Source organism: Aethalodelphis obliquidens, unplaced genomic scaffold, assembly GCF_003676395.1.
Source record: "Aethalodelphis obliquidens isolate GAN/ISIS:26980383/991018 unplaced genomic scaffold, ASM367639v1 scaffold89, whole genome shotgun sequence".
In the NCBI taxonomy this organism is placed as follows: Eukaryota; Metazoa; Chordata; class Mammalia; order Artiodactyla; family Delphinidae; genus Aethalodelphis; species Aethalodelphis obliquidens.
The window spans coordinates 5,336,549-5,357,689 of record NW_020838033.1 but is presented as its reverse complement, the minus strand read 5'-3'; the positions used below and the strand labels follow the sequence as shown (position 1 = coordinate 5,357,689).

The 21,141-nt window shown below is 53.9% G+C and overlaps 1 protein-coding gene across 1 annotated transcript; it reads left to right on the top strand.

The window, feature by feature from the left end:
• The first annotated feature begins 2,308 nt into the window (after positions 1–2,308).
• Positions 2,309–11,574, top strand: HAP1 (huntingtin associated protein 1). The gene is given in 13 exon segments (XM_027094291.1): positions 2,309–2,795; positions 3,596–3,675; positions 4,066–4,182; positions 4,302–4,411; positions 4,708–4,897; positions 4,976–5,042; positions 6,377–6,507; positions 6,888–6,962; positions 7,198–7,419; positions 7,553–7,644; positions 7,946–7,984; positions 9,091–9,155; positions 9,158–11,574. Coding segments are annotated over 13 exon segments (2,031 nt in total). The 5' UTR covers positions 2,309–2,323; the 3' UTR covers positions 9,529–11,574.
• The last annotated feature ends 9,567 nt before the right edge of the window (positions 11,575–21,141 follow it).

Sequence of the window (21,141 nt, the reverse complement as noted above, 5' to 3'; positions counted from 1 at the left end):
TGCAGCAGAAATTAACACATTGTCAATCAACTATACTTTAATAATAAATAAATAAATAAATATTTGTTGAATGAATAAGGAGTAGAAGGTAAGTTAGGGGGACAAGAAGAGCTGAGATGAAAGAAGAAATGAAGCCAACAAATATTAAGGTTGTTAAGGATTATGACCATAAAAAATGGCCGTGGAGCTTAGATGCCCCATCTTTTTATCCAAAGCCTCTGGCCTGAGCCACCTTTAACAACTTGGCAGAAGTGCCCTGGAGTCTGGATGGGAGGAGAGGAGAGGAAGAGGGAGCAGGGGCCAGGTGGGCAAGGGTTGGGAGGGGTCTGGTTCCACAGGGGAACCACTTCTTACTTCCCAGCCAATGAGGGGGCTGCATTTGAGCCACTGTTTCAGAAACAACGTAACTAGTGCAGACTGCTCCTTTGATAAACTGGCAGATGAATCCCCATGTGGGTATGCAGGATTTGGGGAAGGGGCGGTGAACTGGCTCCAGGGTTCACTCACCAATCAGGAATAAGAAACACAGGCTTCTGGGGAGAGAGGCTGCCACTGGAGGGGGGTGGGTATGAATGGGCTGTGAAGGTGGAGGTGTGGGTTGAGACGCAAAATACTACGCAGTTAATGATTTCTCCTCTGCCACGGCCCAGACCACCCTGTCAGTAGCACTTTCCATTTTTCTCAGTCACAGCTCCGTTTGTTTCTTTCAGAGAACTCCCCACACTCTGTAACTACCTTACTTGTTCTCTTGTTTATCTTCCTCCCCTTCTAGACTCTAAACTCCAGGAGAGCAGGGGATCTAGTTTCCCTTGTTCCCTGGTCTAGCCTGAGAGTCTAGCACAGTGCCTAGTATATATAGTAGGTGCTCAAGAAATATTTGTCAAAGGAATGAATGAACCCAGACAGAAGGAAATACTCTAATCACACTGCTTCTCCACTGGACGGCTGGGGATGGGGCACTCTGATCCTCCTTCCTGGGTTGTGCCTCTTGTTCCAGGCTGTGTCATGGACACCTGGCCCCCAAAGCACGCTGTCAGCATGAAGAGCCTCTGTCCCAGGGGCAGACCTTGGGCACAGCCTCTGTCCTGGGCTCTGGCTTTGAGTGGTGGCGGTAGGAAAAGGGCTCCTGGAATTCCTTACCTAGGATAGGGGTATGAGTGAGAGAGATGGGTTAGAGATGGAGTCATGTGGATGGGGGTCGGGTGGGTGGGAGGATAGACTCACAACAATCTAGAAGAGAGAATGAGGCCTCAAGAGCAGAAGGGCTGAAAAGGAGGTGGCACATGTGAGAACTATTTAGGAGGTAAATTAAGCAGGATTTGGTGATTGACGGTATTGAAGAGAAGGGAATTGGGGCACCAAGAATAATCCCAAGGCTTTAAAAGAATCAGTGCCGCAGCCATTTCTTTTTGGCCTGTAGGTTCCTCCGGTCCAAAGGCACAGAAATGGCCACTGGACTCCTCTGCCGCTCCACAGTTCATTCAGGACTTACGGCGACCCTCACAGGTATCCCGTCACGTGCTGCGCTCTGAGGAACACGCTCCCTGTGTTGAAGGGGCGCACGTCTGGTCTCGGAGACAGACACAGTGTGACCACTGCGGCCATCGCATAAAGGATGCTCTGGGGCCGAGAAGGACGGGGTCGGATGAGTCTTTACGCGGAGACATCTAAGTGGGGTCTCCCGGAAGAACAGGTGTTTGCTACCGTGGTATGAGGTGGGCAAAGTGAATAAGGGCGGAGGTAAAGCACTAGGAAAGGCAATAAAACGACTTAAGAAATAAGAAAGAGGTCTGTCAAGCGGCTGGAACACCGTGGGTGTGAGCGCCGGGATCATGATGTCCTAGACTGGGCAGCGCGTGGAGGCCGTACTGGAGTTTGGATTTATCTCCCAGCCCACGCGGGAGAGACACAATACGGCCCCAACTTACAGGTCAGATCCAGGGAAGGCAGCCGAAAAGCCTCTGGCTGGAGCGGAGCGAGGGGGTTCCCCCAGTTAGGGACTTCCAAGTCCCGGTAACCGAAACCCCGGGAAGCGGCGGCTTTGGGCAAAACCATTCTCCGGAGATGGAGAGGGGAGAGAAGGCCAGCACTCGGATCCCAAGTCCGCTGAACCAGCTGGAACTCCACTCGCCTCTTCTCCTCGCTCTTCTCTTACTTTTGCGCTCTGTTTCGCCTCATTGGCTCGCCTCCTGAGCGCCCGCCAGTGCCGGGCACCACCAGTTGCTCCTCGGCCGCCCCCTCCCGCGCGTGGTACGGCCCGGCGGGCGCGCATCCAGGCACAGGTTATAAAGGCCCTGCTGCGGCAGCCGACTGCGGCCTCAACATGCGCCCGCAAGAGTTGGGGCAGGGTTCAGCCGGCGACTGGCCGGGACCCGGCGATCCGGCAGCAGTCACCCCAGCTCCTCCGCCCGCAGCCAATCCCGCTCCAGAGCCCTCCGCCGAGCCTGAACCCGCCCCTGTGCAGGTACCGGCGGCAGGACAGGCAGCAGGATCCGGATCCGCAACCGTCTCGGGACCCTCAGCGGGAGCTCGCCCCGCCTCCAAGGCTGGATCGGAGGCAGGAGTGCAGCGCGCGTCCTCATTCTCGGCAGTCTAGGGGAATGCCCAGTCCGTGCCCGACAACTCGGACGCGCCGCGGACTCGCTTCATATTCCAAGGTACATTTGGCCCCCGGGCCGCTGGCTTGGGGACTGGAAAGGCAGCGGGCATCTGGAAGACGCCGGCTGCCTACATCGGCCGGCGGCCTGGGGTGTCGGGCCCCGAGCGCGCCTCCTTTATTCGGGAGCTGGAGGAAGGTAAACTGGGTCCCCGGACCCCCGGAGCAGGTGGGACTAGGGCAGCAGCAGGGAGGAGGGGGCCCCGTCGGGTCCGGGCGCCCGGTCCCCTCTGGCACTCAGTCCCACCCCTCCGCCCACCCTTGCGAAGTCATGGTCTGCGGCGCCTCTCCGGTCCCCTTTTCCCCACCTCCTTCTCCCCTTCTCTCGTTCCCTATTTCCGTCGGTGGGTAAGATCCCCGGGGCTCGCGCTCCCCTGCCCCCCTCTTCACGCCTGTTGCTGCAGCAGATCTGCGCACTCTCAGTGCCCCCCTCCCGAGGCTACCGCAGTGCTAGGAGAGGGGCGGGGGGCTGCGGGAGGGCTCTCTGCCCGGTGCGCTCTGAGCCTGCGCTGGCCCGCCGCGCCAGCGACGGGGAGGTGGGTGGGCAGAGGGGAGGTTTTGCCAACCTCCTGGCTGCTGGGGTCAAGATCGGGCTTTCCCCCCTACCCCCAAACAATCTTGGGGGTGGGCGGAGCCTCAGACAGAAGCTGCCTCTCCTCTTCCCTCCGAGGGGAAGTAGGACTGGGATCTCCTTACCCCTCCTAGGCCCCTCCAGAAAAAACAAACAATCAATCAATCAAACAAACAAGAGTCCAGCTGGCCCTGGGAGCAGGGAAGGGAGTGCTGATTACTGGGGGTATGGAGAGGATATTGGGGGCAGAAAGGGAACTCAGTCTTCTCCCTTGTTGCTGACCCTTGCTGTTGAGGGCAGGAAACAGTAGGGTGGCAGGTAGCATGTGCCCCCTTTTCCCTGATGTGGCTTCCCGCTTTCTCTTGCAGTGCTGTGTCCTGACCTACACCCACCAGTCAAGAAAATCACCCAAGAAGATGTCAAAGTGATGCTAAGTTTGCTAGAGGAGGTGTGTGCTGCCTTCCCCGCCAGGGACAGCCCCAGCTTTAGCCAGGCTCCCGTTTTAATTATGTCTGTAGGGGTAGGAGTGTTCCTGCCTGGCTACCTCTCTGGGGGCCAAGCTGGAGGTCCCTCTTATGGAAGACAGGTAGATGTGGGATGTCCAGGCTGCGAGAGCTCTTAGCACCTTCCGGTCTGATCTCTTTTTCCATAGGGGGAAACTGAGTCAGGTCCCACAGTGGGTTCATGGCAGGCTCTTGTCTAGTACCTTGGAGAACTAGGGGATGGAGAGGGTCTCCAGCAGTGGCCTAGCTTTCCTCTGGACGCTAGCTCCTCCCATCTGTCTGGGAGATCCCAGAAACCAGGAACATATTCCCCATGGATGGGGGTCCCTCTGCAGAGAGAGCGGGACCTGAACACGGCAGCTCGCATTGGCCAGTCCCTGGTGAAACAGAACAGTGTTCTGACGGAGGAGAACAGCAAGCTGGAAGCCATGCTGGGCTCGGCCAGGGAGGAGGTACCTGGGTGGGGAGGGCAGCGGGAGGCGTATCTCAGGCCGGCCTCCATCCCACTGTGCTGGGCTGTGTGCCTGCCCCTGCGCATACCCCGCCCCAGGGCTTCTCTTCCTCCTGCCAGATTTTACATCTCAGACACCAGGTGAGCCTGCGGGATGACCTCCTTCAGCTTTACTCAGACTCTGATGATGAAGAGGAGGAGGACGAGGAGGATGAAGAAGAAGAGCGGGGGTATGGTCATCCCTACGAAGCCTCAGATCCGTCAGTGTCCTGCCTTATTTTTTTTTTTTTAAATTTTTCGCTGCACCACGCGGCTTGCGAGATCTCAGTTCCCCAACCAGGGATTGAACCTGGGCCACGGCAGTGAAAGTGCCAATCCTAACCACTGGACCACCGGGGAACTCCCCGCAAGTGTCCTGCCTTTGCACCTGGGCGGCCCCTTCTCCGAGCCTCAGTTTCCTCGTTCGCAAACAGGGACACCACGTACCTGCCACTGGGGTTGCTGGAGCTAACTGAGACCACCGCAGTCAGCCTGGGGTGGGGGAGCCCTGGGTGGGCTGGGAACTGGGTCCCCCGAGCCCCTGCACCCCGACTCCCATCACTCCCTCCCCTAGGACTCCTCTGACAGAGTCAGAGGCACACCACTGCCCGCAGCTGGAGGCCCTGCAGGAGCGGCTGCGGCTGCTGGAGGAGGAGAACGAGCAGCTGCGAGAGGAGGTGAGGACGGGGGAGGAGGGCGTGCCCGTGGGCAGGGGGTGTTGACGCCCCTGCCCCTTCCTCTCTCCCGCTCTCCAGGTCTCTCAACTCGATGACCTTGAGGAGGAGGGACAGATGTTCATCCTGGGTTGTGTGGAGCAGTTTTGTACGTGAACTTGTAACTGGGGATAGGGGGCGCTGTCCAGAGGAGCAGAGACAAGAACCTGGGATTTGGAGTTTGGAGACTTGAGTTCATGTCGCAGCTCTGACACCTTCTAGCTGTGTTACCTTGGACAAGTTCCTTAACCTGTCTGAAACTTCATCCTTAGAATGGGGGTTCATAACTTGGCCCTGCTGACCTCTCCAGGGGTTACAGCTGAGGAAGTGCTTTGTGCAAACTGTAAAGAGCTGTGCGGATGCTATGGGGCTCCTCTAAGCTTGTCTCCTTTTGTTATTTGAGAAGGGGGAGGGAGGGGGCTGGGAGCGAGGAATGGAGGGAGCCAGGAACCGCCAGAGACCGGGGCCCCCCTCCCTCCTCAGGCACTGCATTATTAGGCAGAGGCTGTGCCTGGCACTGTGTGGTCCTGAAGATGAGTGAGGCACAGCGTTTGTCCCTGAGGAGCTCAGGCCTAGCTCGGGAGATGCGTACTCAAGGTGGCAACAGATGAACTCGTGCTGTTCCGCTCACCCCAAATCTGGCCTTCCTTCCCCCTGGGTTCCCTGAATGGCGCCCCCCTGGTCCCAGGCCCCCGGAGTAGGAGCCAGTCCCCACATTCTGTTGCTTCTACAACAGGAAAGGCTAGGAAAGGCTCACGTCTCTTTCCGTTTCCCACCCCAGCTGCCTCTAGCCCAGGCCAACTCTTAACTGGTCTCTCTGCCTCCACTCCTACCCTTCCAGGCCCTTCTGCACACAGCGCAAAGGAGTTTTCTAAAACCAAATCTATGTCACTCCCCTGCCTAAAACACCCAAGTAACTCCCCATTGGCCAAAGGATAAACCCCACCCTCCCTACCCCAGCCCTAGTGATCTGGGCCCTGCCCACCGCCCCAGCCACTCCCTCCTGGTGTCCTCTGGGCCTCTCCACACCCTGCCTGGGGCGTCTTCCCTTCTGCTGGGCGAGCCCCATTTCCCCAGGGAGGTCCTAGCATCTCAGACCTTGCCAGGCTGGCCTGGGTGCGGCAGCTGTGACCCCCCGATGCACCCTTTATGCTTGCCGCATCCTAGACCATAATGTGCACTATCGTGATTTCTTTTTCCCTCAGTTTCCACACTAGTCTTGAGCTCAGTGTGGGCTGGGGCCAGGTCTTGCTGACTGCTTGTCCAACACCCTGCTCTGTGTCAGTCAGTAAATGTTTATTGAAAAGAAGACCCGAGTGAGGGATGCTAAGCCCTGTGGAACCTCGGGTACTTGGCGCGAGCTGAGGGGTGCAGGTGGACGGAGGCAGCTGGGAGACTGAGGACCCAGGGAACCAGGGCTGACCTCTCCTCACTCCTCCCCAGCGGAGGCCAGCCAGCAGATGGCCGAGCTGTCGGAGGTGCTGGCGCTCAGGATGCAGAACTCTGAACAGCAGCAGAGGGAGGCTGCCCAGCTGCGGGCCCAGGTCACGAAGCTGCAGCAGTGCTGCCAGGCGGTGCGTCGGGGTGTGTGCGGGGCTCCTTGCTCCTGTCATGGCCCCATGGGACCCACACCTCCTTCTCCCTGCCCCCACCCCATGGAGCTCAGAGGCCCAAGGCCCCTCTCTGTGTCAGAGTCAGTGTTGGAGGAGACATCAGAGAGAGCCTCATCCTGTCCCCTCGTCCCAAGTTGGGGACCGAGCCCAAAGAGAGATACAGGGTGTTCCAGGAAACAGGCCACGTGACTCCCCACGTTCTTTGGCCTTATTCCACGTGACTTCTTTTTGGAAGAGCTGCCAGAGACTCACCAATGAGCCTGGGAAGACTTGCCAGAAGCAGGGTGTGCGCGGGAGCGGGGAGGTCTGGGGTGAAGTTCTCTGGTCTTGGGTCCTTCCAGTATGGGGCTGAGGTTGAGAAGTTGCAGCAGCAGCTGGCTTCGGAGAAAGAAATCCAGACGCAGCTCCAGGATGAGGTGAGGCTACCCTGGGCTCCTGGGGGACCTGGGACCCTTGGGCAGCTGCCTGACTCTCCTGAGAGGACAAGCTCCTCGCAGCAGGGACTGGGTCTGTCCTTTCCATACCCTCAGCCTCTGGCACAGGGCCTGGCAGGTGGCAGTTCATTTGGGGTCTGAGTGGAGTGGAGTCCGGGGATCACCCTGCATATCATTATGGGGGACTAGAGTCTGGGCCTCTTGCCTCTTTGCCCAGGCTTCCCCGTCCCCTGGGGAGAGAGTGGGCAAGGCGTCTGGGCTGGGTGTGCCTGCATCCCAGCAGAGCCTGGGGGCGGGTTCCCAGCTGCAGGACCTACGGGAGAAGTACTCTGAGTGTGGGAGCATGCTGACTGAGGCCCAGGAGGAGGTGAAGACCCTCCGCCAGCAAGCCCCGGCGTCCACTGGCTCTGTCACCCACTACACGGACACTGTACCTCTGGTGAGGCCCCCTGGCTGCCTGCCTTTTTACCTCTGTGCGATCTGTGTCTATCCGCAGTCCTTTCCTGTGCCTGGGGGTGTGGGTGGGGGGTTCTGTGGGGATCTTCTGGTGATGTCCCCCCTCTCCACCGTAGGAAGCACTTCCTGATTTCCAGGAGACCCTGGCTGAGGAGCTCAGAACGTCTATAAGGAGGATTATCTCAGACCCTGTGTTTTTTATGGAAAGGTGCACTCTGGGCCCCAGACCTTTGCCTGCCCTGCACTCACTCTTGCCTACCTGGTAGGCAGCAGCCTTTCTGGTAGTGGGAGGGGGTTCACCTCCCTCCCCCACTCCTCCCCCCGCCCCGGGTGCCCCTCCTCCTGCCTCATTGGTCCTTGGCCCCTTCCACTCAACACCTTTCCTCTGTGCACACATTCTGGGTGTATCATTTCTCCCTGGGATTTTTCTGCATGATGGGGTCCCAGGGATTTCACACTTTTAGCTTCCCGTTGCCTCGGGACAGTGAAGGCCCTTTTCTATGTTGAAGGAATTATGAAGTGACTCCAGAGGAGACCTCAGATCTGGGGTACGCCGACCAGAGGCTCCCCCTTCACCTGCCCTCACCTTTTTTTAAAAAGTATTATGTTTTTGGCTGCGTTGGGTCTTTGTTGCTGCACAGGCTTTCTCTCCTTGCGGCGAGTGGGGGCTACTCTTCGTTGTGGTGCGTGGGCTTCTTGTTGCGGTAGCTTCTCTTGTTGAGGAGCACGGGCTCTAGGTGCATGGGCTTCGGTAGTTGTGGTGCACAGGCTCAGTAGTTGTGGCTCGCAGGCTCTAGAGTGCAGGCTCAGTAGTTGTGGCACATGGGCTTAGTTGCTCTGCGGCATGTGGGATCTTAGTTCCCCGACCAGGGCTTGAATCCATGTCCCGTGCATTGGCAGGCGAATTCTTAACCACTGCGCCACCAGGGAAGTCCCCACCTGCCCTCACCTTTCAGCAGCCAGACAACCCCCTGCAGCTGGTTCTGTGGCCCTACAACCCTGGAGAAGCCCCTGCTCTCAGGCCGGCTGGGCTAAGAGTTGTTCTGGGAAGGAGCTGCCCGCTTTACCTTCAAATTTTGCCCCATGGGTGGCCATCTGATTTGAGGCTTCTCCAAGTGGGAGCTGAAGCCTTCCCTTCACCTGACCAGGGACTGAGAGGCAAATGGGCACTGGCCTAGGAGCTGGAAACAACTGGGACTGAGTCCCAGCTTGATCCCTTTACTGGCTGTGTGTCCTTGGGCAAGTCACTTGACCTGTCTGGGCCTTTCTAAAAATGGATTTGTTACTATGGCAACTAGAAGTGGGATGGGTTGTGAATGTTAAATAATGAAGGAGGGGGGCAGAGGGGATGTTATTCCTGCTGGTCTGTTCCGTGCAGCAGGGTGGGGTTACTGGGGGAAGGCGGGGCCTAGGCAGTGTTGGTGACCATTCTTCTTTCTACCAGGGTCATGGGCTGGGTGTTTGAAGCCTTGAGGCTGGTACCCAGCTGCCCTCTCCCCTGGCTGGGACAGAACTGGGGAGTAACCATCAGGGTCTGTGTGCAGGCCGGGGCGGAGAGCAGGAGCCCCAGTGGCTGGAGGTGCCCTGGAGCAGTGAAGAGGGGTGGCTCTGGCTTTGGGGGGTTAGGGAAGGACTCTCCTGTCTCCCTGCCCAGCTATGAGCTGCACTACAGTGAAGATCGAGAGCGGGAGCAGGGGCTCGAGGCAGAGGAGGGGCTGATGTCGGCGAGGATTTCGCGCCTGCGGAGGAGCTGGTGCCTGAGGAGGAGCTGGGGGCCACAGAAGAGGCGCTACCAGCTGACGAGGGGGTGACGGAAGAGGCAGAGCTGGTGTCTGAGGAGGCTGAGGCCTGGGAAGAGGCGGAGCCCGAGCTGGATGAGGCAACGCGGATGAATGTGGTCACGTCAGCCCTGGATGCCAGCGGCTTGGGCCCCTCTTGCCTGGACATGAAGTATGTCCTCCAGCAACTGGCCAACTGGCAGGACGCCCATTACAGGCAGCAGCTGCGGCAGAAGATGCTCCAGAAAGGTGAGTGCTCCCGTGGGGGCCTCCCTTCGGCCAGCCGGACAAGCTGCAGATCGTCAAGCCGATGAAAGGTGAGGGTAGGTGAGCCCCCCAGACGCTCACTTACCCCAGCCCGGCCCCACCCGGCATGCTGATTTGCATGGACTTTGCATATCATTTACATAGGCACCTCAGGTCCCCCTCAGTGGGAACTGTGGCCCCAATGCTTATTTACGTGGAGTGTGCATAGGATTCCAGATCTTCACCCTTTTTGCTCCTGGGGCTGGGCTGGGGGTCAGGGCGCGGACTGTAGCCCCTCACTGCATCTCAGCTTCCTGTCTCGGCCCGCCCCCTTCCCGTGTCCCCCCCACCCCCACCTCCCCCATCCCCAAGGCTCCTCAACCCTGCAGCAGGGGCAGCAGCCAAAACAAACATGGGGGGCAGGGTCGTGGAGCAGCAGCTGGGGGGCCGACCCAGGACTTTCGGAGGCTGGAGGAGGAAAGGGCCAATCACCCTCCCAGGGCCTGGAAGGACATTCCCAGGCCATTAGGACAAAAGCCTCTGCCAGCAAGGGCCACAGTCGGACCAGTCCCCTGGGTGAGTCTGAAGGTGGGCTAGGGGCTCCTACAGGGTGATGGGGGGCGGTTAAGGTCTCCTCTCCCCAGCTGGAAGCCCCAAAGGTTGGGGAGTAACACCTGCTGAGTACAGGCCTTGTGCTAGGCTGTGAGAGCCCTGCCTTGAGGAGTTCATGGAGATATCAAAGATGATTTAGTGATGCGAATTATCTTCTCTAATCCTCACAGCCCTGTAGGTACGTATTATCCCCGTTTGGAGAGGAAACGGAGGTTCAGAGAGCAAAATAATTTGTTCAAGGCCACTGAACCCGTTTTCGTCACTGCTATGCCGTAACGACTTCCCTGACCCATCCCTCCCCTCTAACCCTGTCCTGGTGCCTTCTTGGCCTTCTGGGTGAGCTGTGATGTTTATAACCTGTTGGCAGCCTCACCATTATATCTGATCTGCCCTGACTCTGATGGCTGTTTGGTCACTGCTGGGTGGCCTCATCGGGGTCGCCATGTAAGGTTGTGCAGGTTGTAAACTGAATGGTGACCTCTATGGCTGGACAGCCTGCATAACTCTCAATGGTGGCTGTCTCTTTCTGATATAGCTGACGAGGCGTACGTAGCCCCTGCCTGCTGCCCAGGCCAGACCTGTGGTCCTCAGGCCCCCAGTTCATGTCCACCCACTTCTTTTCCAGGCTTTGCTGTTTCCCAGCAGCCTGCTGAGGCCCCATAGACAGCCTGAGGCCCCTCCTTCTGCTGCCTGGCCAAGCCCCACCCTCCCCAGACCTCCCTTCCCTTGCTCAGAAACCGGACCCCCGATCTGTCACCAGCCCACCCGCTGTCCTGATGAACCTGGGCCGGAACTTGAGGGCCCAAGCCTTGACCCTCTTCTGGGACAGGCTGAAGGAACCCCGGCCCTCGTTCTGCGCTGGTGCAAAAGCTGTGGCTGCTGGGCCTGGATCACTTGGTGGCCCCAGGGGCGTAAGAAGCTCAGGGGGCGTAAGAAGCCCAGGGGGAGGCCCACCAGCTACCAGACTCGGCTCTGAGCTGGGGCAGGGCTCAGGCCCGGGGTGTAGGAAGTTGTTTTGAGCACCTTGGTCACTACATGCCCCTCACCCCTTGACCCCCAATCAAAGGTGGCTTCCCAGTCCTTGGTGACTTTTAGGGACCTGGTCGTCTTTCCCGGTTCTTAGCTCTTTCTTCTCAGTCCCTAATTGCTGTGTGTAACCAGAAGCATCTGTCTGTGTGGGCGAGGACTCCCTCTGCCCGGGATGGGGGTGCAGGGCTCCCTCCCCTCCCCTGCCCTCCCCACCTCCCCACCTGTGGCCTGTGAGTGTCCAGGCTCCCTCCCAAGGCCCTGTCACTCCCCACCACATCCTCTCCTCAGTGCCCCTTGTTTCCTTGTTCTAGATGTTTCGCCCTTTCCCACCCTTTACTCATAAACACCTGGAGTTGGGGGCTCAGGCCCCCGTTGGTATCTGCCCACCTCCCCACAGTGCTTCTCATGCTTCTGTTGCTTGTCAGACCGTGTACGTGCCGGTGAAGGAAATAAAAGACCTGTGCGCTACCTGGCCCAGCCTCTGCTGTCTTTCTCAGGGAGTGCACGTGTGTGTGTGTGTGTGTGTGTGTGTGTGTGCACTTTGGTGCGGCAAAGCTGTGGCGAGAGGATGGGCTCCAGTAGTGAATTACGTGCCAGGGGCTTTGATTAAACACATAATCATTTCAACAACCCCTGGGGGGTTGGTGGGTGATCTGATAAATGGTCGTCAGGTGATGAAACTGACACCTAGGCAGGTGAAGTGACCCTCCCAAGAGTGGAACAGCTGGTTGTGGAGCTGGGATTTGAACCCAAGCCCTCAGGCCTCCAGAGCCCATGCTTGGGCAGGCCCCCTTCCCCGATCCTTTCTGTTCCTGGGATCCTGACTCAGTGCCTAGCTGCAAAGGGTAAAGCAGGAATGAAGTCACCACTGTCTTAGGCAGAGGTCCCCCAGAACAACATGTGAAAACACGTCGTTTATTCCGTTAAATGAGGCTGTTGGACTGACTCTTGCCAAGGCAGGATTCTCAAACATGCAGGCAGAGAGGGACAGAAAACAGTATGAGATCAGAGGGTCCCAGAACTTTTGTTATGAGTCTGGCTTGATATGTTCAATTTCCAGTTTAGAGTTTATCATTTTGGAAAATAAGAGCTCAATTCTCTGAGCGGTTTAGTCACCTTCTAATTAATTCTTGGTGTTTCCACAGCATTGATAATAAAGATTTCAATCATGAAAAAAAAAAAAAACCAAGTAGTTTATTTAGAAGATGATCCCAGGAAGCCCTGCTGGTGGGGGAGTGGGGAATTGAGAACAGAAGGAAGCTAACGAAAGGGAGTTTTAGGCAACAGAGGCTCAGTTCTACCGGGGAAACCTGGGAGGGAGTGTAGCCCGTTGCAACTCAAAGTGTGGTCTGTGGACCAGCATCATTAACATCTCCTGGGAGTTTATCAGAAATGCAGAGTCTCAGGTCTCACCCAACACCTATATTGTCGGAATCTGCATGTTGACAAGGTCCCCAAGACCTTGACCTTCAATGCATATTGAAGTCGGAGATGCTACAGTCTAGAACCCATTTCAGTTACCCCATCCAAGGGGCGAGGAAGCTGGGGCAGGCATCCTCCAAGTTTTGTTTGTCATTGGCTGAGGTCTGCTCCGGGGGTTATTAACTCACTGGTGCTCTGGCCTCTCCACACATACGCTGGGGAAAAGCCCCCTGGCAGAGACTAACTGTGCTTGTCATGGACCGCGGTCAGCGTGTGCTAGAATGGTGAGTGCCGAGGAGGCAGGCAGGTCACTGACAGTCTGCTACGGTCCACGCTTTGTGCCACTCAGATGCGCTCAAGCCCCATGTGGAGTTCACTCTGGCCCAAGATGGCGGCTGGTCACAGTGTCTTAGGAAGAAGAATTACACCTGGAGGATGAATGGTATAAGCTGTGGTCCTCAGCTGCAATTGCTCCTGAATCCCTAGATGATACTTCTCATCTCCTTCCTCTACCACCCATCCTATATTCCCCTCTTCCTTGGTCAGCACTTCCGCTGGTCCAGGTTGCTTTCCTGGTGAAGTAACCTAGATCGTAATTCCTGAGAGGTCTGAACACTTGGTCATCGGCCCTGGTCAGGCTATTGTTACTGCAACTGCCTGTTTATGGTTATTGCCAGGCAGGAAGTCCCAAGACGCACCTCAGTGAATCCCCCTGAGTTCCAGACCCTGAATACTCCTTCCTGTCCCCACTATGAGGCAGTGATCCTAACCCCTCATGTTAATCAGAATCAGTAACCCCTGCTAATAATTGACTTTTCTTTGCCTGATGGTCTAATGACATGAACCAAAAATGGCCAGGCAGCCCCTATAACTTTATTTTTTTCTTTTTCTTTCTTTTTTTGTTTTTTTGTTTTTGGCCGCACTGTGTGGCTTGCAAGATCTTAGTTCCCTGACTAGGGATGGAAACTGGGCCCCCCGTAGTGGGAGCACAGGGTGCTAACCACTGGACCACCAGGGAATTCGCAAGCCCCTATAACTTTAGATTTAGGAGAACCTTTACTGTTCTCCCTGGTGGAAGCATCTTTCCCCAGGAACCAGGACTTCTAGTCCAGGAGTGTCTAGAAGCGTGGGGACGGGAAGTACAAATTTCTGAGGTGGGCCACTGGCAATGGTGGTCATAGGGACCACTTCCACTCTCCCCCTAGGTTCCCTATCCCATGTGTTCTGGCTGTCAGGGACAAAGCATTGTTTGAGAACCTCTGGCTCAAAGTATATCCTGCACCCCACCCTCCAGGGTGCATCCCCAAGTTAGTGCCTTAGCTGCGCCTTTAATTCTGACATTCTTTTAGGCCTGCGGTCTCTGGGTCACATGGCGTCTGGTAGGACAAGTGGATCCCATGGTCATGTGCTCATTGCTGCACCTCCTTCACTATAAAGCAGGTCCCTTGTCTGAGGTCCTGTTTTTTTATTTTTTAATTTTTTTTTAACTTAACATCTTTATTGGAGTATAATTGCTTTATAATGTTGTGTTAGTTTCTGCTGCATAACAGTGAATCAGCTATATATATGCATATATCCCCATATCCCCTCCATCTTGCATCTCCCTCCCACCCTCCCTATCCCACCCCTCTAGGTGGACACAAAGCACCGAGCTGATCTCCCTGTGCTATGCAGCTGCTTCTCACTAACTATCTATTTTACACTTGGTAGTGTATATATGTCAATGCTACTCTCTCACTTCGTCCCAGCTTACCCTTCCTCCTCCCTGTGTCCTCAAGTCCATTCTCTACATCTGCGTCTTTATTCCTGTCTTGCCCCTAGGTTCATCAGAACCTTTTTTTTTTTTTTAGATTCCATATATATGTGTTAGCATACGGTATTTGTTTTTCTCTTTCTGACTTACTTCGCTCTGTATGACAGACTCTAGGTCCATCCACCTCACTACAAATAACTCAGTTTCATTTCTTTTTATGGCTGAGTAATATTCCATTGTATATATGTGCCACATCTTTAGCCATTCATCTGTCGATAGACACTTAGGTTGCTTCCATGACCTGGCTATTGTAAATAGTGCTGCAATGAACATTGTGGTACATGACTCTTTTTGAATTATGGTTTTCACAGGGTATATGCCCAGTAGTGGGATTGCTGGGTCGTATGGTAGTTCTATTTTTAGTTTTTTAAGGAATCTCCATACTGTTCTCCATAGTGGCTGTACCAATTTACATTCCCACCAACAGTGCAAGAGGGTTCCCTCTTCTCCACACCCTCTCCAGCATTTCTTGTTTGTAGAGTTTTGGATGACGGCCATTCTGACCCGTGTGAGGTGATATGAGGTCATGTTTTAGGGGATCCTGTGATGGCATGTCACACACTGTACGTCCTTAGATGCTCTGTCGTCCTGTAGTGCTGGGGGAGGCACTGCGGGCAGAAGGGAAAGCCTACATTCAGAACGTGAACCACTCCCCACCAGGATGGTTCAATGCCCCTTCTAGGGTGGAAGGTGTCTGATGGAATCAATTTACCACGTGGCTTGTTGGTCCCCTAAGGGCGTGGTCCCACAGCCAGGGCTCAGAAATGGCCTCTGCTGCTCACAGGTCAGATGTGCAGCAGAGGTAGTAGCTGGATTGATGATCGGTTCCATGCCTGACCTCTGTCTCTGGCACCATGGTCACTTTATTCATGGGCCCAAAGTGCAAGTAGGGAGTGGCCAAAGACTGCACCTAGCTGACCTCCATTGGGTGAGACATCCTGACCACCTGGTCGTTTCAGTGGATGCTCTCGGGTGGGCACTGATGTGAGACACGGAAGTCCACAGGCCCTGTGCCTCCCTCCATGGATCTATCTACTTGCCTCTTTCCCAGATGTCTTCGTCTCGGAATTTCTAGTCTTTCTCTTGCATGTCCCCTGACCGATCTGCTGCTGCCCGGAGGTCTGTGTGTGTTCTTCCCCCAAACCACTTCTCCCTCCACGCCAAGTGGATGCCCAGGTCCAGAACGTGAAGCTCTACCCACCTGAAAGACTGCCCTTCACCACCGTCTTCCAGGGCCACCCAGAGTGAGCCGTGGTTCAGCAGCAGTTCATTTTCAGTTTTTACCGGCTTATCAAGTCTACCCCCTCGTGAACCAGGCCTGAATTTTTCCTCCTGTATGAGCTGGCCATAGGCAACCTCCAGTGAGGCTATAGGGGTAAGCCGAGGAAGAGGCACTGATGCAGTAGACGTAGGTGGCCTGGGGGTGTGGGTGACTGACTAACTTGTTTGTGCCCTCTGGCCTTCCTCAGGCCCAATCTCAAGTGTACCATTTCATCCTAAACTGAATCACTGCTTGGCCCATCCAACCTTATGACGTGGTGAGTCTGAAAACACCCAGCTCAGGGTGGGCAACTCTGATTGCATAGTAACTTAATGTCCAGTGGTCAAGTGCTCATTCCCTACTAGGGCCCAGTAGCATGCTGGGAGTGGCTTTTTTAACAGTAAATAATTCTCTTCTGTAGATAGCATGCCCTTGACTCTAGAACAGGGGTCAGCAAACTATAACCCATGGGCCAAATCTGGCCCGTCACCTGTTTTTGTTTGGCCTGCAAGCTAAGAATATTTTTTATAGTTTAAATGGGTACACTTTGAATGGTTATTTGAGTACCTATGCAATGTCCCTGATTTTGCCTCTTGGCCTGCAAAGCCTAAAATATTTTCCATCTGGCCCTTTAAAAGAAGTTCGCCAGCCCTAGGGGTCTGCACTGCAGTTCTCTTATTGGGACTTCCCAGAGACTTCACATGAAATTCTTGTCCAACACAGATATTTCTAGCACTGTGGGATCTGTAGCAACACAATTACTGAGACTCCTTTAAAAAATTTTTATTTTATATTGGAGTATATTTGATTAACAATGTTGTGTAGTTTTAGGTGTACAGCAAAGTAATTCAGTTGTACATGTATCTATTGTTTTTCAAATTCTTTTCCCATTTATTGCAGAGTATTGAGCAGAGTTCCTTGTGCTATACAGTAGGTCCTTCACAATTACTGAGATTCTTATCTGTAGTGAATTAGGATGGGATCTGGGTGGAAGAGGGTCCATTGGCTTATCAATTGCTTCAGCGTTTGAGAGATAAGAGCAATGATTATTATGACTGTGGAGTGGCTTGGCTATTGTTAATCATCAGAGTATCTCTAAAGGAGGAAAATGTTAGGCTCAGGTCAGCCAACCATTCACTCAGGATATGGTATGAAAGTCAAATGGCCTCCATTGCAACAAAGGGAAGATTGCATTGGAAATCAGGACCAAGACCTGATGGTAAGAGTGCAGAGTAACAAAGGAGGCTGAAAGCAGCACCCCAAAAGTCTCCTCTGCTGAAGTCCTAGAATGAAAGGAATGGGACCATGACACGCATGGGTGGAATATTTGAGGAGATGCCCTTAAAGATCTTTTTTTTTTTTTTTTTTTTTGCGGTACCCCATTGTGGAGCACAGGCTCCAGACGTGCAGGCTCAGCGACCATGGCTCACAGGCCCAGCCACTCCGCGGCATGTGGGATCTTCCCGGACCGGGGCACGAACCCGTGTCCCCTGCATCGGCAGGCGGACTCTCCACCACTGCGCCACCAGGGAAGCCCTGCCCTTAAGAATCTTGAACTCCCAACCCTCCTACACTGTTGGTAGGAATGTAAATTGGTACAGCCACTATGGACAGCAGTATGGAGGTTCCTTAAAAAGCTAAAAATAGAGTTGCTGTATGACCCAGCAATCCCACTCCTGGGCATATATGTGGGCAAAACTCTAATTTGAAAAGATATATGCACCCCTATGTTCATACCAGAACTATTTACAATAGCCAAGACATGGAAGCAACCTAAATGTCCATCGACAGATGAATGGATAAAGAAGATGTGGTACATATATACAATGGAATACTACCCAGCCATAGAAAGAATGAAATAATGCCATTTGTAGCAACATGGATGGACCTAGAGATTATCATACTAAGTGAAGGATGTCAGAGAAAGACAAGTACCAAAAGATATCACTTACATGTGGAATCTAAAGTATGACACAGGGACTTCCCTGGTGGCGCAGTGGTTAAGAATCTGCCTGCCAATGTAGGGCACATGGGTTCGAGTCCTGGTCCAGGAAGATCCCACATGCCACGGAGCAACTAAGCCTGTGAGCCACAACTACTGAGCCTGCACTCTAGAGCCCGCAAGCCACAACTACTGAAGCCTGTGCGCCTAGAGCCCGTGCTCCGCAACAAGAGAAGCCACCGCAATGAGAAGCCCACCCACCGCAACGAAGAGTAGCCCCCGGTCACTGCAACTAGAGAAAGCCTGCGTGCAGCAATGAAGACCCAATGCAGCCAAAAATAAATTAATTAATTAAGAAAAAATGACAGGAACCTGTCTACAAAACAGAAACAGACTCACAGACATAGAAAACAAATTTATGGGGAATTCCCAGTGGTTAAGACTCGGCACTTTCACTGCCGTGACCCGGGTTTGATCTCTGGCCGGGGAATTAGGATCCTGCAAGCCTTGCGTCCCAAGGCCAAAACAAACAAACAAACAAACAAATAAATCCCCTCCCCCATTTAAAAAAGAAAAGAAGGGCTTCCCTGGTGGCGCAGTGGTTGAGAGTCCGCCTGCCGAGGCAGGGGACACGGGTTCGTGCCCCGGTCCGGGAAGATCCCACATGAGAGGCCCGCGTACCGCAAAAAACAAAACAAAACAAAACAAACAAAAAAAACCCTTATGGTTATCAAAGGGGAAAGGGGGTGGGATAAATTAGGAGTTTGGGATTAGCAGATACACACTATTACATATAAAATAGATAAACAACAAGGACCTACTGTAAAGAAAAGGGAACTATATTCAATATCCTGTAATAAACCATAACGGAAAAGAATATGAAAAAGAATATGTATACATATGTATAACTGAATCATTTTGCTGTACACCAGAAGCTAACGCAACGTTGTCAATCAACTATACTTCAATTAAAAAAAAAAAAGTAAAAGAATCTTGAACTCCCGGTTTCCGGGAATCCTCTGGGCTGGAAGAAGGACCTCTACTTTGCCAGAGGGAAGCAGCTTCCCTTTACCTGGAGGCTGCAAAGACCTCCTTGAGGCAGATGCCTCCTGAAATGATGCTTCTCAAGATTTGCCCCTGCCACCCTTAGGTGTTTCTAAACCACAAGCTGACGTCCAGGTCTTACCACGTGGAGAAGTACTGTTCCAGGTAAGAGAAGACAGGGATTATTCTCCGCCAAATGCTGCAGGAGCTGAATGACCTGATAATATGTACCAGCAGGGACCAGGACAGCAAATATAGGAGTGGATTTTTGAGGTTGGTAGACCCAGGAGGGTGAGCTGGAGAATGACTGGCTAGGGGAGAGTTTATTTTATTTTAGTTTATTTTGGCCACACCGCCTGGCTTGTGGGATCTTAGCTCCCCAACCAGGGATTGAACCCAGGCTCTCGGCAGTGAAAATGTGGAGTCCTAACCACTGGACGGCCAGGGAATTCCCAGGGGAGAGTTTATTGATATAAGAGACGAGGATGCCTACTCTCCTATGACTCAGGATCTAACTTCCTGGCAAAGACACCTGAAGCCAAATGACTCGCTGGTAATGACCCCTTGACAGACAAAACAACAGCATACAGCAACTGAATCGAAGATGTCTGAATTGCCTCAGCAGAGTATTGAGGAAGGAGACAACAGGCTCAGAGAGGCAGCAATGAAGACCCATTCCATTGCTAGAATGGAATTGTGATGTAAGATGAGAGAATCCACAGGGGACTGTGATGCTGCAGGTGTTATCAGCACCCTTCTTAGCACAGCAATGGGGTCTGGCCGGTGCAGGACCAAATCTCGGAATCCCATCATGGGGGTCTTACTTCCTATAACTGCTTCTAGTACCCACTGTCTTAGGATGCGTTCCCCCAGGTGCAGACTTGGAGATAGGGATTTGAATGCAAGTAGTTTATCTGGGCGGTGATCACAAGAAATATCTGTAGCAGCCTAAGGCTGTGAGACAGGGAAGGGAAGGGAGCCAATAAAGGAGATCGTTGAGCAGGTTACTGTTGTGGGTAACTAGGGCTCAGTGCTACTGGGGACCTCTGGGAGACAGAGTAGCATATACCTCAGTGTTACCCCGCCCCAGGTGAGGGAGCTGGGGTAATTGTTCTCCAACTCTAATCTGTCATTGACAGATGCTTCTGGAGGCACTAACTCCCCAGAATTTCTAGCCTGCCTTGCGTTCTGAAAGCCCTCAGGTGGCGAGTAGCAGGTGCCTGGGGTAGGATGCTGTGACAGGCACAGGAACAGTAAAGGAATACGAGCAAAACGCCAAGTGTGTGTGCCGGCCACGCGCCTATCCATTTGATAAATATTTTTTAAATTATTTATTTATTTAATTCATTTTTGGCTGCGTTGGGTCTTAGTTGCAACACACGGGACCCCTCGTTGCGGCACTCGGGCCTCTCTCTAGTTGTGGCGTGTGGATTTTCTCTTCTCTAGCTGTGGTGCGTGGATTTTTCTCTTCTCTAGTTGTGGCACGGGTTCCAGAGCGCGTGGGCTCTGTAGTTTGTGACACGCAGGCTCTCTCGTTGAGACACACGAGCTCAGTAGTTGAGGCATGCGGGCTTAGTTGCCCCGCGGCGTGTGGGATCCTAGTTTCCTGACCAGGGATCAAACCTGCATCCCCTGCATTATAAGGCAGATTCTTTACCACTGGACCACCAGGGAAGTCCCCTATTTGATAAATATGTATGGGGTATCTCCTGTTCTTGGCACTAGGGATACAGCAGGGGAGAAGGACGCGTAGTCCCCACCCATAGAGTTTCCCTTCTACCTGGGTCGGCAGACAATAAACTGGCAAACAAAACAACTACAGATTGTGAAATGCGCTCTGCAGACGGTGCTGTGCTGTGATGAAAGACTATTGGGGGCTGCCTGCGAGGAGCAGAAAGGGCAGGTCTCTCAGGAAGAGGCCTTTCAACCAAGACCCAAGAGAAAAAGAGGAGCCGGCCACGTTTGTGCCCAGGAAATGCATTCCACGCACAGGGAACAGAGAGGACAAAGGTTCAGGGCAGGAAAGAGCATGGTGCGCTTGAGTAGCAGGAAGGAAGAGGAAGGAGGAAGGAATTTGGCACCCATGAGGTGGAAGAGGACAGCAGGGCTAGGTCTTAGGGCTATGGCAAGGAGCCCACGTTGGTTTTTTTGTTTGTTTTTGTTTTTCTGTCTGGGCCATGCGGCATGCGGGGATCTTAGTTCCCCAACCGGTGATCCAACCCGTGCTCCCTGCAGTGGAAGCGTGGAGTCTTAACCACTGGACCACCAGGGAAGTCCCCAGGAGCTTAGGTTTTATTCTAAGTGCAACGGAAAGCACTGGGGGGTTCACTCTGGAGTGGCATGATTGATTTCTCTTTTAGAAGGCTCACTCTGGTTGCGATAACACCGTCTATTCTCCCATCCACATTATAGAGTCTTGTTCAATGTTAAGCTCTGGGGACGCCCAGGAGACTTAGCCAGTATCCCTGCCCCTAGGGGCATGCTCAACCCTCCTCCCTGTCTCAACTCTGCCGCAGCCACCCCCATTCCCTGCCCCGTGACACTTGACACAATGTGAT